At 46.3% G+C, this 15,142-nt stretch overlaps 1 protein-coding gene across 1 annotated transcript in view; it reads right to left on the reverse strand.

Moving 5' to 3' along the window:
• The window catches only part of ADGRF5 (adhesion G protein-coupled receptor F5), a 61,570-nt gene extending 60,013 nt beyond the window's left edge, over positions 1–1,557 (reverse strand). Inside the window, exon 1 of the mRNA XM_060257770.1 lies at positions 1,450–1,557. Coding sequence (XP_060113753.1) covers positions 1,450–1,557 — 108 coding nt within the window. The remainder of the gene's footprint in view (positions 1–1,449) is intronic.
• Between the last annotated feature and the right edge of the window lie 13,585 nt (positions 1,558–15,142).

Here is a 15,142-nt window from a genome sequence, read left to right on the forward strand (position 1 = left end):
CCCTGTACAAAGAGCCCTGTAAGCTCTTGGAGGATTGGCTACATCAAAAGTGTGCATGCAAAGGAGTTCCTGCTACAAAAAAACTCCGCGTACAGCTTAAGGTGCTGTGCAAAGCTTATTTGGACATTCCTGTACATGAGAAAGAACTGCCCGTGCAGTGAAAAATGTCCCCAAAAATGACAGCAAGGCCTTCTCATGTACCTGTGTGCACAGGTAAATCTCCTTTCGCTTGTCTTGCACTGCACAGGGGCACAATGCTGAGACTCTGTGCAAATCGGACCAATTCCCCACCAGCCTTACGCCGCTTTCCCGCTCTTCTCCGCAGGGCTTCCATCGGGGCTCTGCCTTTTGGTGTAGTGGTTAAGTGTGTGGACTCTTATCTGGGAGAACCAGGTTTGATCCCCCACTCCTCCACTTGCACCTGCTGGAATGGCCTTGAGTCAGCCATAGCCCTGGCAGAGGTTGTCCTTGAAAGGGCAGCTGCTGTGAGAGCCCTCTCCAGCCCCACCCACCTCACAGGGTGTCTGTTGTGGGGGAGGAAGGTAAAGAAGATTGTGAGCCGCTCTGAGACTCTTTGGAGTGGAGGGTGGGATATAAATCCAATATCTTCATCTACCTCACAGGGTGTCTGTTGTGGGGGAGGAAGGTAAAGGAGATTGTGAGCCGCTCTGAGACTCTTCGGAGTGGAGGGCGGGATATAAATCCAATATCTTCATCTACCTCACAGGGTGTCTGTTGTGGGGGAGGAAGGGAAAGGAGATTGTGAGCCGCTCTGAGACTCTTCGGAGTGGAGGGCGGGATATAAATCCAATATCTTCATCTACCTCACAGGGTGTCTGTTGTGGGGGAGGAAGGTAAAGGAGATTGTGAGCCGCTCTGAGACTCTTCAGAGTGGAGGGCGGGATATAAATCCAATATCATCTTCTTCTTTTTCGTGTGGCAAACAGAAACCGGTTTTTAGAGGATCTTGTTTGCTGCACGAAAGAGCCGGAGCGAGTCGCAGTCCCCGGGCAGATAGTGTGAAATCCAACCGAAGTCCCGCGGAGAAGAGGAGTATGAGAGTGGGGTGACGCTAGGGGGGAATCGGTCTCAGCTGTACATATGGGACTCTGTTGAAGGAGAAGCCACATTCCCATAAGCTTTCTGGCACTGTTTTCATACCAGCCTTGGAAGATCCCCTTCTCAATCAAGTTAGCTACAAAAGGTAGTGTTGGAAATCCTCCAGGTGGGGCCTGGAGATCTCCTGCTATTACAACTGATCTTCAGGCAATGTTCAGAGGTGTGTTCTCCTGGAGAAAATGGCTGCTTTGGAGGGTGGACTCAGTGGCATTGTACCTTGCCGAAGTCCCTCCCTTCCCAAACTCTGGCCACCAGAACACCATCCCCCAAATCTCCAGGTATTTTGTTACCTGGAGCCGCCAACCCTTACGTAGAATGCAGGCTACTCACAGGGGAACGGACGAGTGAACCGGAATTCCCGTCCCACAACTCATGAGAAGACCCTTGGGCAACCTGGAGCAGGGTGCAGAATGATGAAGTGATCGTCCAGAACAGCATCTTCCCCCAGACCTTGATGGATACAAAACCTGCAAAGGACAGAAGGGAAATACAGTCTGTTTTCAGCAGATCCAGGTAGGCAGCCGTGTCAGTCTGAAGCAACAGAAGAAAGTAAGAGTCCAGGGACACCTTTAAGGCCAATAAAGTTGGTGTGAACTTTCATGTGCATGCACGCTTCCTTAGATACTTAACTTCAAAAGGGTGTGTGTGTGGGAAAAGTCCAGCAGGGAACTCATTTGCATATTAGGACACACCCCCTGACATCACCATCGTTCTACACAGGGCTTTTTTTGTAGAAAAAGCCCCACAGGAACTCTTTTGCATATTAGGCCACACCCCTTGGCACCAAGCCAGCTGGAACGGTGTTCCTGGGCATTCCTGCTCAAAAAAAGCCCTGCCTACCTCGAATAAAACTTTGTTGGTCTCAAAGGGGCCACTGGACTCTAACTTTGTTCTGTTTTAAACAGTCCTCCAACCCTGAAATGGAAAGGCAGGCCACAGAGAAAATTCATAGCTTATTTACAGATTTCCAGTTTATGACTTCCTAAAGATATTAACTGTTTCTCAGCTGCCGCTATCCCATCTCATCTTCTTTTAGGGTTTATATTTGTAAATCCAGCCCAGGGGTGGCCAGACTGTGGCTTGGGAGTCACATGTGGCTCTTTCATACATATCGGCTGCCCGTGTTTCGAATCCGGAAACTACAGCTAGTGCAGAACATGGCGGCCAGGCTGTTATTGGGGCTCCCCGGGCGGGAGCACTTACAGCCGAGGCTGCTGGAGCTGCACTGGCTGCCAATAGTATATCAGATTCGCTACAAGGTGCTGGTTATTACCTTTAAAGCCCTATAGCCAGTTTGGTGTAGTGGTTAAGTGTGCGGACTCTTATCTGGGAGAACCGGGTTTGATTCCCCACTCCTCCACTTGCACCTGCTGGCATGGCCTTGGGTCAGCCATAGCTCTGGCAGAGGTTGTCCTTGAAAGGGCAGCTGCTGGGAGAGCCCTCTCCAGCCCCACCCACCTCACAGGGTGTCTGTTGTGGGGGAGGAAGATAAAGGAGATTGTGAGCCGCTCTGAGACTCTTTGGAGTGGAGGGCGGGATATAAATCCAATATCTTCTTCTTCTTCTATATAGCCAAGGACCTGTTTACCTTAGGGACCATCTCTCCCCACACATTCCCGGCAGGGTACTTAGATCCAGAATGCAAAATCTCTTAGTGATCCCCGAGCCGAGGGAGGCAAGATTGACATCTCCCAGAGAGAGGCTTTCTCGAATGCTGCCCCCTATTGGTGGAACCAGTTGTCAGAGGAAGTTAGGGCCTTGCGGGGCCTTGCCCAGTTCCACAAGGCCTGTAAGACAACACTATACCGCAGGGGTGGGGAACCTTTTTTCAGCCATATGGATATTTATAACATCATTCGCGGGCCATGCAAAATTATCAACTTAAAAAAACAGTGCTCTGCCAAGGGATAATGATTCAGGCCAGCAAAATTAATGCAAACAATTGTTTCTCTATTTGAAGTCATGTGGGGAGAGCCTAATCTGGCACACCCCCACATACACACCTGGCCCACCGCCCTAGGCAAATGCGTAGGTCCAGGGCTTTTCTGTAGAAAAAGCCCAGCAGGAACTCAGTAGCGTACTAGACCACATCCCCTGATGTAGCCAATCCTACATGAAAAACGCCCTGGGCGAGGAGACCTGGCAACCCGGCTTAGCGACCCAGGGGAGAAGTCCACTGAAGGGGAATCCCTGTTGCCACCAGCATGAAAGGCTTTCTGCAGGCACTTCCTGAAGAGAAACCTCCAAAATATTAAAGATGTTTCTGTGATTAAGCGAGCGGGCCTGCGGTTTGACTTGGCAGCCGTCCCGCTGCCCTCGTAACCTCACCTTCCCGAATAAACAGAGGTTCATACGCCCTCAATCTATTAAGCAAATGAGTAGCATGCTACACGGCTGACAGATGAGCTATTGAGGTTAATCACACTTTCCCTCCTGGTAATGGTTCTCACATGCTTTTTAAAATTACAAACCTGCAACTCTCAGGATTCTTGCAGAGAATTGAGTCCCTATGTACCTTAGTGATTTGTAGGCAAAGCCAAGCCCTTTGTTTCAAGCTTTTTATCTCTAGACTACAAGAGAAGCACTGGAAAAATATATACTGTGTTATGTATTGTGTTGTACTGGGGTTGTTGCCTGAGCTTGAAACAGGCACTCCTTGCAAACCAAGATCCTGAAGCCTGCAAGAACTGGCCAATCAGGATGCTAGGTGTGTGACAACGAGATGCAAATGAAGGATTCTGGAGTGAGCCAATCAGGATGCTAGGCATATAACAACTTGTAACAAAGAGATGCAAATGAAGGATTCTGGAGTGAGCCAATCAGGATGCTAGGCATGTAACAACTTGTAGCAAAGAGCAGGTCTGGAGAGGGGGCATACAAGTTTTCTGAATAAGTAGCCCTTTTCACTGCCAAGTTACAATGGGAAAGGTGCAGGCAGCCATTACCACTTATAACTTGGCTAGGAAAAGGGATACAGACTTTTTAGAAAATGAAATCTGGGAATACAAAAATTGTGCCGATACCTCATTACAACATTCGTTTATACTTTCCCAACAGCAATTACTGATTGTTTTAAAAGTCCTCAAAAATACAGAGAAATAACCTGGCAAACGGACACAAGCAGGTCGAAGAACAGTTGGAGGTGATTATCAAAAAAGTGGGAATCTCTATTTTCAGCCAGCAAACACAATGTGAGCCAAACGGACAGCCGTTTAAGTGAAGGGCTACCGATGCGGCTGGAAAGGGGGAGGGTGAATTAAAGGAAGTCACTCTAGCGTGCAAACGGAGTGTGAACTATCTTTTTTTCCCCTGCAGATTTCCCTTTCCCACTGCAACCCCATGTGCTGAATCTCACATCAAACTCGAGGCTCTCTCAGCCCCCAGGGAATGGCTTTTCACAGAATCCCAAGAGTAGAAGAAAGAAAGCAACAAAGATCCTTTCGGTCATCTGTGCTCTGTTTCCAGGATTCTGGATTCAACTCTAAAGCTGAAGATCTGATGCATTAAGCCAGCGGTGTGGCTCTTTCACACATATTGCGTGGCTCTCAAAGCCTCCCCCCACCACACACACCCCAATGCTCCCTCTAAGATGTGGAGTCTTGTGAGCAAAAATTCTACTTGGTGAGCTGCTGGCATGAAAGCTGCGAACTGCTGCAGAAATTAGTTTGCTCCGGGGCCATCTTTCCTGAGCTATTACAAGAATGTGTGAGCCAGAGGATGGAAAACTGTGAACTAGCTCACACTAACTCAGCTTAAAGGGAACACCGCCAACCAACCTGTCGGCCAGCTTGGAGAAGGCATTTGTCTCTTTAAAGCATTTCTCTGAGCTAAGCCAACCAACCGCTTGGCAAATGCATTTAAAGTTGCTTTCTTTCCACCTCTCCTTCCTTCCTTCCTTCCTTCCTTCCTTCCTTCCTTCCTTCCTTCCTTCCTTCCTTCCTTCCTTCCTTCCTTCCTCCCTCCTTCCTCCCTCCCTCCTTCCTTCCTCCCTCCCTCCCTCCTTCCTCCCTCCCTCCCTCCCTCCTTCCTTCCTCCCTCCCTCCTCCCTTCCTTCCTTCCTTCCTCCCTCCTTCCTTCCTTCCTCCCTCCCTCCTTCCTTCCTTCCTTCCTTCCTCCCTCCCTCCCTCCTTCCTTCCTTCCTTCCTCCCTCCCTCCCTCCTTCCTTCCTTCCTTCCTTCCTTCCTTCCTTCCTACCTACCTACCTACATCTGACGTTCATATCTTGCGGCTCTCAAACATCTGACATTTATTCTGTGTGGCTGTTATGTTAAGCAAGTTTGGCCACCCCTGCATTAAGCCCAACTAAACACAGGGAGTGCATAACGGTGCGCAGGAGTCCAGCCACTTCTGTGCTAGAGACTACCAATCTTCAGAAGGGAGCTGGGAAGGGAAGCATCCAATAGCAAAGATGGAAGCACAGCAGCACATACTTCTTCCCTGGCATCCCCACCTCTGATAAAAAATATAAACTGTGAAAGATAAACAGTTCCATCTTGGCTGTCTATGAAGACAGTTTAACGGTTCTCGTGTTTGCCCAGGGTGAAAAGAGGCTGGTACAAAGTACTGATAAGAAAAGGGCCACAGCGATAGCCCGTCGTCTGTTTAGAGCACCTGAGATAGATATATCGGTAAAGAAATCGAAGTTAACTTTCTTCCCTGCCTTAGTCTCACTTTCCATTTTATTCTTTCAGTTATTTTTGCCATCAAGGCACTCAGGATAACATCCACAGCTCTCCCCTCTCTGGATCTCACAGATTATAGATCAGCACTCTAACCTAGAATTAGTACTAGTTTTAGGAGCCTTGTGGTGCAGAGTGGTAAAGCTGCAGTACTGCAGTCCAAGCTCTGCTCACGGCCTGAATTCAATCGCAGAGGAAGCTGGGTTTTCAGGTAGCCGGCTCCAGGTTGACTCAGCCTTCCATCCTTCCGAGGTCGGTAAAATGAGTCCCCATCTTGCTGGGGGGAAAGCGTAGATGACTGGAGAAGGCAACGGCAAACCAGCCTGTAAAAAGTCTGCCGTGAAAACGTTGCGATGTGACTCACCCCAAAGTCAGAAACGACTGGTGCTTGCATAGGCAACTACCTTTTTTATTCTAACCTAGTACTCTAACACCACAATACCTCTCCAATCTTTAAAATCGTAAGCCTTAAAAGTAAAAAAAACCCAAAAAAACTTCTATGCAAATGTTCAACTTATCACAAAGCATCAAAAATCTGCAAGTGTTCAGGACATTTTAGTTTTAAACATGTGCACCGCATTTAAAACAACAACAACAAGAACAACAAAAAGCCCCCAAAAACGGTTGCAATGTGATCCCTAAGTGTTGTTCTCTCCCAAATTGGGGAGGGGGGGGGAGAAACAGGAAGGAAACTTCCTAAGGCATCTCATCTTCCCAAATATGTGTATGCCTCTGTCAAACAGCTGAAGCAGGGAGGCACATTTTAAAAACCCTCTTTTAAGGGGGGAAAACCCCCACATACCTGAGATCCTTATAAAAGTACCTTATAAAAAGTCCCACAAAGAATCTGCATGTTAAAGTTTGATGACTCGAGGGTTATAACCGTAAAAAAAAAAAAAGAATTTAAAAGATTATTATTTAACCCTTTAAACCATTTTAAAAAGTCACTTTAAAATTTGTTAAAAGATTTACAGTTTGGCCGATTTGTCTCACTGTGACCCTGTGTAAGAATTGCCCTAAAAACTAAGGCACCTGTCCATCTCTGAATCAATTGCTTCTTAGACTTTCCCCATTGCCTGATAAACTAGCAAAGTTTCCCACGAGAGCTATTCCTTGCCCTTAAATGCTTGTAATGCCTGCCCTCCTTCCCAACCAACACACATACATTTATTTTTACCTGGTCAGTTTTTTCCCAAGGCAGTTCTCTCAGTTAGATCTGAAGGGATCTGAACAGCTCCTTGGTGTGGCTTGTTTTTGTTGCTGCTGTCCGGAGAGGAAGTCCCTCCAAAACTGCTACGTGAATGAAACTCAGAAAGGGCGGTGCTGCCCTATCAGAATCTCCGGTTGGATTCTAAGGAACGTGAGCAATTGAGATTCTACGTTCTGGCATGAAAGCAAGTGGCAGGCTTTTGATTTGAAGAAGAGCTCTCTCTCCAGATGCCCTTTGCCAGTTCCTAGCCCTTCTGCCCACAAAGAGTTAAGGGGAGGGGACTAAAAACTGGTTGGGCAGGCAGCCTTCCCGGCATATCGGTTTTTCATTTCTGTTTTTTTTTTTTAATCACCGAGATTAAGGAGGAAGGAGGAACACAACTGGATGGATTTGAGGCTGCCTCACGAGCCATGGAGGGGATTAGCTGATGAGTCTCCAAGGAGTTGACGAATTGGCTCTAACTTTCGAAAGCAAATACTCGAGGGTAAGAAAGAGCCCAAACCTTTTTGGAGCGATAGATTTATTTCGATTTTTATCTCCTGCCATTTCCCTCAGGAGTCATTTCATAGAAATTTCATTAGCGTAGCTCATTTGCATAACATTTGCATATGCCACACACACAAGCCAGTTTGGTGTAGTGGTTAAGTGTGCGGACTCTTATCTGGGAGAACCGGGTTTGATTCCCCACTCCTCCACTTGCACCTGCTGGAATGGCCCTGGGTCAGCCATAGCTCTGGCAGAAGTTGTCCTTGAAAGGGCAGCTGCTGTGAGAGTCCTCTCCAGCCTCACCCACCTCACAGGGTGTCTGTTGTGGGGGAGGAAGGGAAAGGAGATTGTGAGCCGCTCTGAGACTCTTCGGAGTGGAGGGCGGGATATAAATCCAATATCTTCTTCTTCTATCTTCTTCATCAACAGAAGGCGGACTAAATTGTATCAGCTCAGCATCTACCTTAAAACGCTTCTTGAATTAGAATCGCCATAATAAAACCTTCCTCCCAGCATACTTAATTACTTTCTCCTCTGTGTCCCCAGTGGCATGAGGAAGATCTCCATCTGTCTGCTTTAGATGTGTTTGTTATTTCCACCCCCTTTTTTTTTGGTGGGAAAAAATATTAGAAAGTTTGTCAAATGTTAGAGTTCAGCCAAATTTTCACAAGGGGTTTGAACAATGGAGCCCAGAAGCAAGTATTTGGCAGGGGGTGGGGTGAGAAAGAGCACAATAAAATTTAGAGGTTCTGGAGCGCCACTTCTGTAAGCTCCTGCCCAAAATGAGACTTCGGGACCCAAATTGGCTTACCAGATAATTCCCTCCCGCAGCTTTGGTGTTAACTTCACAACAACCCTGTGAGGTAGGTTATGCTGAGAGAGACCGAGAGTCACTCAGCAGGCTTGTATGGCAGAGCGGGGATTCCAGCCTGCGTCTTCCAGATCCTAGTATGATACTCTAACCACAATGCCCCGTTGGCAGTTAGGAACGTTCGTTGCAAAGAATATGCTCCAGTTAAGTATGCACCACCATTTCTTGATAGCAGTGATCCTGTGGGAGTGACAACACTTGGCAATGATTCTTGGCACTTAGTTGCTTCTTTCCAAAGCCAATCCTGGCTTTCCACTACTTAGGAGCATAAGAAGAGGCCTGCTGGATCAGAGCAGTGGTCCATCTAGTCCAGCATCCTGTCTCACACAGTGGCCAACCAGTTCTTCTGGAGGGCCAGCAACGGCAGAGAGGCCGAGGCCTTCCCCTCAGAAGAACATCAGAAGAGCCCTGCTGGATCAGACCAGTGAGAGTCCATCTAGTCCAGCATCCTGTCTCACACAGTGGCCAACCAGTTCCTCTGGAGGGCCAACAACAGGGCTGAGAGGCCGAGGCCTTCCCCTCAGAAGAACATCAGAAGAGCCCTGCTGGATCAGACCAGTGAGAGTCCATCTAGTCCAGCATCTTGTCTCACACAGTGGCCTCAACCAGTTCCTCTGGAGGGCCAACAACAGGGCAGAGAGGCCGAGGCCTTCCCCTCAGAAGAACATCAGAAGAGCCCTGCTGGATCAGACCAGTGAGAGTCCATCTAGTCCATCATCCTGTCTCACACAGTGGCCAACCAGTTCCTCTGGAGGGTCAACAACAGGGCTGAGAGGCCGAGGCCTTCCCCTCAGAAGAACATCAGAAGAGCCCTGCTGGATCAGACCAGTGAGAGTCCATCTAGTCCAGCATCCTGTCTCACACAGTGGCCAACCAGTTCCTCTGGAGGGTCAACAACAGGGCTGAGAGGCCGAGGCCTTCCCCTCAGAAGAACATCAGAAGAGCCCTGCTGGATCAGACCACTGAGAGTCCATCTAGTCCAGCATCCTGTCTCACACAGTGGCCAACCAGTTCCTCTGAAGGGCCAGCAACAGGGGAGGAGGAGGAGGAGGAAGAAGAAGAAGAGGAGGAGGAGGCGATTGGACTCCGACTTCACTCAGAGTCTCAGAGCAGCTTACAATCTCCTTTCCTTTCCCCTCCCCACAACAGACACCCTGTGATATAGGTGGGGCTGAGAGAGCTCTGAGAGAACTGGTCATGAGAGAACTGTGACTGACCTAAGGTTACCCAGCTGGCTGCACGTGGAGGAGTGGGGAATCAAACCCAGTTCTCCCAGATTAGACTCTTCGAAGGGCGTTTTCGCACTTACCTTACTCCGGAGCGACGTCCCTCTTCACCGCGCAGCGTCTGCGCGGATCTCGCGCTAATTGCTCCGCAGAACCTGGAAGAGCCGCAAAGTCCCGTGGCTTTTGCGTCGCAAATGTAAACCGCCAAAAACCAGTTTACATTTGCTACGCAAAAGCCGCGGGACTTTGCGGCTCTTCCGGGTTCTGCGGAGCAATTAGTGCGAAATCTGCGCAGACGCTGCGCAGTGAAGAGGAACGTCGCTCTGGCGTAAGGTAAGTGCGAAAATGCCCTTCCATTCTTAACCACTACGCCACACTGGCTGAGGCCTTCCCCTGATGTTGCCTCCTGGCTCTGGGATTCACAGGTTTAGTGCCTCTGAACCTGGATCTTCCCCTCAGTCACCACAGCTAGTAGCCACTGACAGACTTATATCCTCCATGAATTTACCTCATCCCCCTTTAAAGTTATCTATTCCTGTGGCCATCACTGTATCCTCCAGTATAATTCCACATATTAGTCGCTCTGGGTGAAAAGAAGTATTTTCTTTTGTCCATCCTGAATCTAGTGTCCCTCAGCTTCATTGGATGCCCTCAAGTTCTAGTATTTTGGGAGAGGCACAGTAGGGTCTTCAGAAGAAGTTAAGAGGCATCACCTTTGTGTCTGCAGAAAGTGTCCATCTGAAGCAGTGCCCTCCGTGGAATCTTAATTTGGAACCTGTTTCATGGCAGAGTGGGGATTCGAACTCGGATCTCCCAGATTCTTGCCTGAAACTTGAACCTCTACACCACCGATAAGAACATACAAAGAGCCCTGCTGGATCCGGCCAGTGGTTTATCTGGTCTAGCATCCTGTTTCACACAGGAACTAAACAGTTGCCCTGGATGGCCAACAACGAAAGCAAAGGGGGCTAAACTTGCTTAATGTAAGAGCCACATAGAATAAACATTAGACGTTTGAGAACTGCAAAACATGAACGCCAGATGTTTGAGAGCTGAAAGACAGGAAGGAAGGAAGATAGATGGGGAGGAGGAAAGGAGGGAGAGGTGGAAAGAAAACAACTTTAACTTGAAATGTATTCTCCAAGCCGCTGGCTGGCTTGCCTTGGAGAAGTGATTGAAAGAGAGAGATGCCTTCCCTAAGCTGGCAAATGGGACAGTGGTAGCTTCGAGAGCCACACAATATGTGTGAAAGAGCCACACCCAGCTCCTGAGCCACAGTTTGGCTAGCCCTGAACCAAAGCACGCAAGCTAAGGTTTCCTCTGGGCGTTGGCATTCAGAGGTTCATTGCCTTGGGACGTGGGTAGTTTCAGTGGGTAGTTTTGCTGGTCTGAAGTAGAACAGCTAGATTGGAGTCTGGTAGCCACAAGATTTGGGGGTTATGAGCTTTCAAGAGTCAACACACCGGATGATATTGCACATCAAATTTTCTATGACTCATTCGTTAGCAATTGGTTGATGAAATTAAATTCTAAATTAGAGGAAAGTGATCTGAATATTGATTCCCTAGCCCTCATGTTTAAGAACGGGGCAAAAGCAATTATCAGAGACCGATTACTGAAATTGGAGTTGAAACAATCTCTGGCCAAAGTTGGGGGGACGTATATCCCAACCTTCTTTATAAGTGATCTTAAAAGTGCCAGGTATCTAGGAAAGATACAGCCAATTAAGATCAGGCGGATGCTGTCCTTGGCACGCTTGAACATTCTGGACACAGCAGTTCTGAGGGGCCGTTTCCATAAGATTCCGCTAGAAGAAAGGATCTGTCCGTGCGGCCTGGAGGAGGTTGATACTGTTCCCCATCTTATTCTGAACTGTCTTTTCCATACAGAGGTAAGGTACAAACTTCTGCGGAACCACTTAATGTTAGCTGAATCTTTAAATCAGGCCCAAGTCTTGCACTTCCTCCTAGGGGACGGGTGTGATCAACTTTCCCTGGATCTCGCTAAGTTTCTATATGTTTCCGACCTTGACAGGAAGAAATTTAACACTGCTTGTATCTGAAAGAAAGTTGCCCTTAGTTAAGTATTGCCTATATCAGATAATTTTATTACTATTTTGATGGTTGTACATAGTTATTATATTGTTATGTGATATTTTAGCTTGGTGTTGTGTTGTTGTTGTATTGTTATCGATGTGTTGTGTTGTTGTTGTTGACTGGCCTAGAGCCGTATTAAACTGACTGACTGAGTCAACACACCCGTCGTCGGATGTGGAGGTTCTCTTTAGTCACCACGTCTAGTAAGCCACCAATGGACCTCTTCTCTGTGAGTCTGACCAATCCCTTCCGCTTTCCTAGATAGCTATTAAGAAGAGCCCTCTCCCTTAGGGCAGCTCAGTCCTGAAAGGCTTCAGTGGGTTGGATCCAGCCAGGCGTGACTCATCAGTGAAGTACGCTTAAGTGCCTCTCGGCTTGCGCAAACAGCGGCTCCCACAACACCCAGTGCTTTGATACGTTTTTTTTAAAAAAGCAAAATAATAATGTGTAAGTGGAGGGAGGGTATGCACAAAGGACGGTGCTCGTGTGATTTCATTTCGTTGGGTTTGGAGTTCGCATCGAAAGACATGCCTTCTGCTATGCCTTGCACTTGCAAAGATGAGAGCAGGGAAACCGCCATTTTTACTTAGCGCAAGCAGAGCGCAAGGAATGATTTGAGCACTTTGACATGTGCAAAGGACTGCTGTGCACACAGAAACCTTCCGTAGGAGCCAGTCTTTATACGTCTGCAGGCAAAGGCTGCAGTCACACACACTAAATAATGCACTTTCAGTGCACTTTCTCATTGGATTTTACTGTGTGAACTGGCAAAATCCAGTTGGAAAGTTCATTGAAAGTGGATTGAAAGTGCATTATTTAGCATGTGTGAACTGGCAAAATCCAGTTGGAAAATGCATTGAAAGTGGATTGAAAGTGCATTATTTAGCATGTGTGAACTGGCAAAATCCAGTTGGAAAGTTCATTGAAAGTGGATTGAAAGTGCATTATTTAGCATGTGTGAACTGGCAAAATCCAGTTGGAAAGTGCATTGAAAGTGGAGTGAAAGTGCATTATTTAGCATGTGTGAACTGGCAAAATTCAGTTGGAAAGTGCATTGAAAGTAGATTGAAAGTGCATTATTTAGCATGTGTGAACTGGCAAAATCCAGTTGGAAAGTGCATTGAAAGTGGATTGAAAGTGCATTATTTAGCATGTGTGAACTGGCAAAATCCAGTTGGAAAGTGCATTGAAAGTAGATTGAAAGTGCATTATTTAGCATGTGTGAACTGGCAAAATTCAGTTGGAAAGTGCATTGAAAGTGGATTGAAAGTGCATTATTTAGCAAGTGTGAACTGGCAAAATCCAGTTGGAAAGTTCATTGAAAGTGGATTGAAAGTGCATTATTTAGCATGTGTGAACTGGCAAAATCCAGTTGGAAAGTGCATTGAAAGTGGATTGAAAGTGCATTATTTAGCAAGTGTGAACTGGCAAAATCCAGTTGGAAAGTGCATTGAAAGTGGATTGAAAGTGCATTATTTAGCATGTGTGAACTGGCAAAATCCAGTTGGAAAGTGCATTGAAAGTAGATTGAAAGTGCATTATTTAGCATGTGTGAACTGGCAAAATTCAGTTGGAAAATGCATTGAAAGTGGATTGAAAGTGCATTATTTAGCATGTGTGAACTGGCAAAATCCAGTTGGAAAGTTCATTGAAAGTGGATTGAAAGTGCATTATTTAGCATGTGTGAACTGGCAAAATCCAGTTGGAAAGTGCATTGAAAGTGGATTGAAAGTGCATTATTTAGCATGTGTGAACTGGCAAAATTCAGTTGGAAAGTGCATTGAAAGTAGATTGAAAGTGCATTATTTAGCATGTGTGAACTGGCAAAATCCAGTTGGAAAGTGCATTGAAAGTGGATTGAAAGTGCATTATTTAGCATGTGTGAACTGGCAAAATCCAGTTGGAAAGTGCATTGAAAGTAGATTGAAAGTGCATTATTTAGCATGTGTGAACTGGCAAAATTCAGTTGGAAAGTGCATTGAAAGTGGATTGAAAGTGCATTATTTAGCAAGTGTGAACTGGCAAAATTCAGTTGGAAAGTGCATTGAAAATGGGTTGAAAGTGCATTATTTAGCATGTGTGAACTGGCAAAATCCAGTTGGAAAGTGCATTGAAAGTGGATTGAAAGTGCATTATTTAGTTGTGACCGATTTCACACTCACCCGACACCGCTTTCACATTCATCTTCTCAGCGCGGCATCCTTCCGATTTCCCACTATCTGCCCTGGGGCTGCAGCAAGGATCTGTGTTTAAGCTCAGCAAACAGAAAATGGTTTTTAGTGAAACTGGTTTTTGCTGCATGAAAATGTTGAACCCTGCTGCAGCCCCGGGGCAGATAGTGGGAAATCGGAAGGATGCCGCGCCGAGAAGACGAACGTGAGAGCGGCGTAAGGTGAGTGTGAAATCGGTCTGTGTGAACTGGCAAAATCCAGTTGGAAAATGGATTGAAATTGCATTATTTAGTGTGTGGGGTCAAAGACAGCATTGCTAGGCAACATCTGGTGTCCTTCACATATCAGTTTTGATTTTAAAGAACATATACCCACTAACACATATATTCACACACAAACACACACATATAAATATGCACCTAGATGACATTGCTGCTTACATGTATCTGAAAAGCTACATGGAATATTTGAAGCTACAGATAATGACAGGGCTATTTTATAGAAAAATTCAAAACTGCACAGTGCTATGTGGTTATACTCCATCAGGTAGCACCACTGTGCATTTTGCTTCTGCACATGGTTTGTTTCTTACAGTGACATTCCACGAAGTAAATTTGGAAAGTAATAGAACTAGTGCAAAAATGTGTTATGTTCAAGTTTTATGCAAGATGGGATTAGGGTTACTATGTTTTGAAAAGCAAAAAAGATGATGCATTTCCCGACTAACTACTTCAAACAATGGATCACTATGCCAAATCTCATTTTAAATACCCCTACTATTTAAGCTGTGATAATTGCTGCTATTGTTAAATGCTCAAATAGTTTGGCCACCAAATGAATGTCAAGCATGGAAGTCTCAGATAACCAAGTTGTTGTTTAATACAAAGTCTTAGTTTATTGATAATCCATTGTTGCTTGTCGGTAGAGCACCTTGAAAGTGACACAAAGTATTGCAAAGCATAAAGCTTTAAGGGGTACATCAAAGGACTTTGGGAATGTTAGTTCAAAGACATAACAAGGACATGTGAATTACTACGTATCTACAAATGGCTATCTTTGCGGTTAAAACTTCCCAGGTCTCATGCATACAGTTGATGGTTACTGCGTGGAAACCTGGGAGGCACTTGTTATCAAAGCATTACATTCCTGCATTTGCTACTCAAAGGCGGGAAAGAGAAAAGGGAGGCTAGAGAACAGAATGGTTCTTTGGTTTTGATATGCAATTACTTGGGAAAGCATTCTACAGGAAACAGCAAACTTAATCTTCAATACTGAGTAAAAACC

Source organism: Heteronotia binoei, chromosome 1 (genome assembly GCF_032191835.1).
Source record: "Heteronotia binoei isolate CCM8104 ecotype False Entrance Well chromosome 1, APGP_CSIRO_Hbin_v1, whole genome shotgun sequence".
Classification (NCBI taxonomy): domain Eukaryota; kingdom Metazoa; phylum Chordata; class Lepidosauria; order Squamata; family Gekkonidae; genus Heteronotia; species Heteronotia binoei.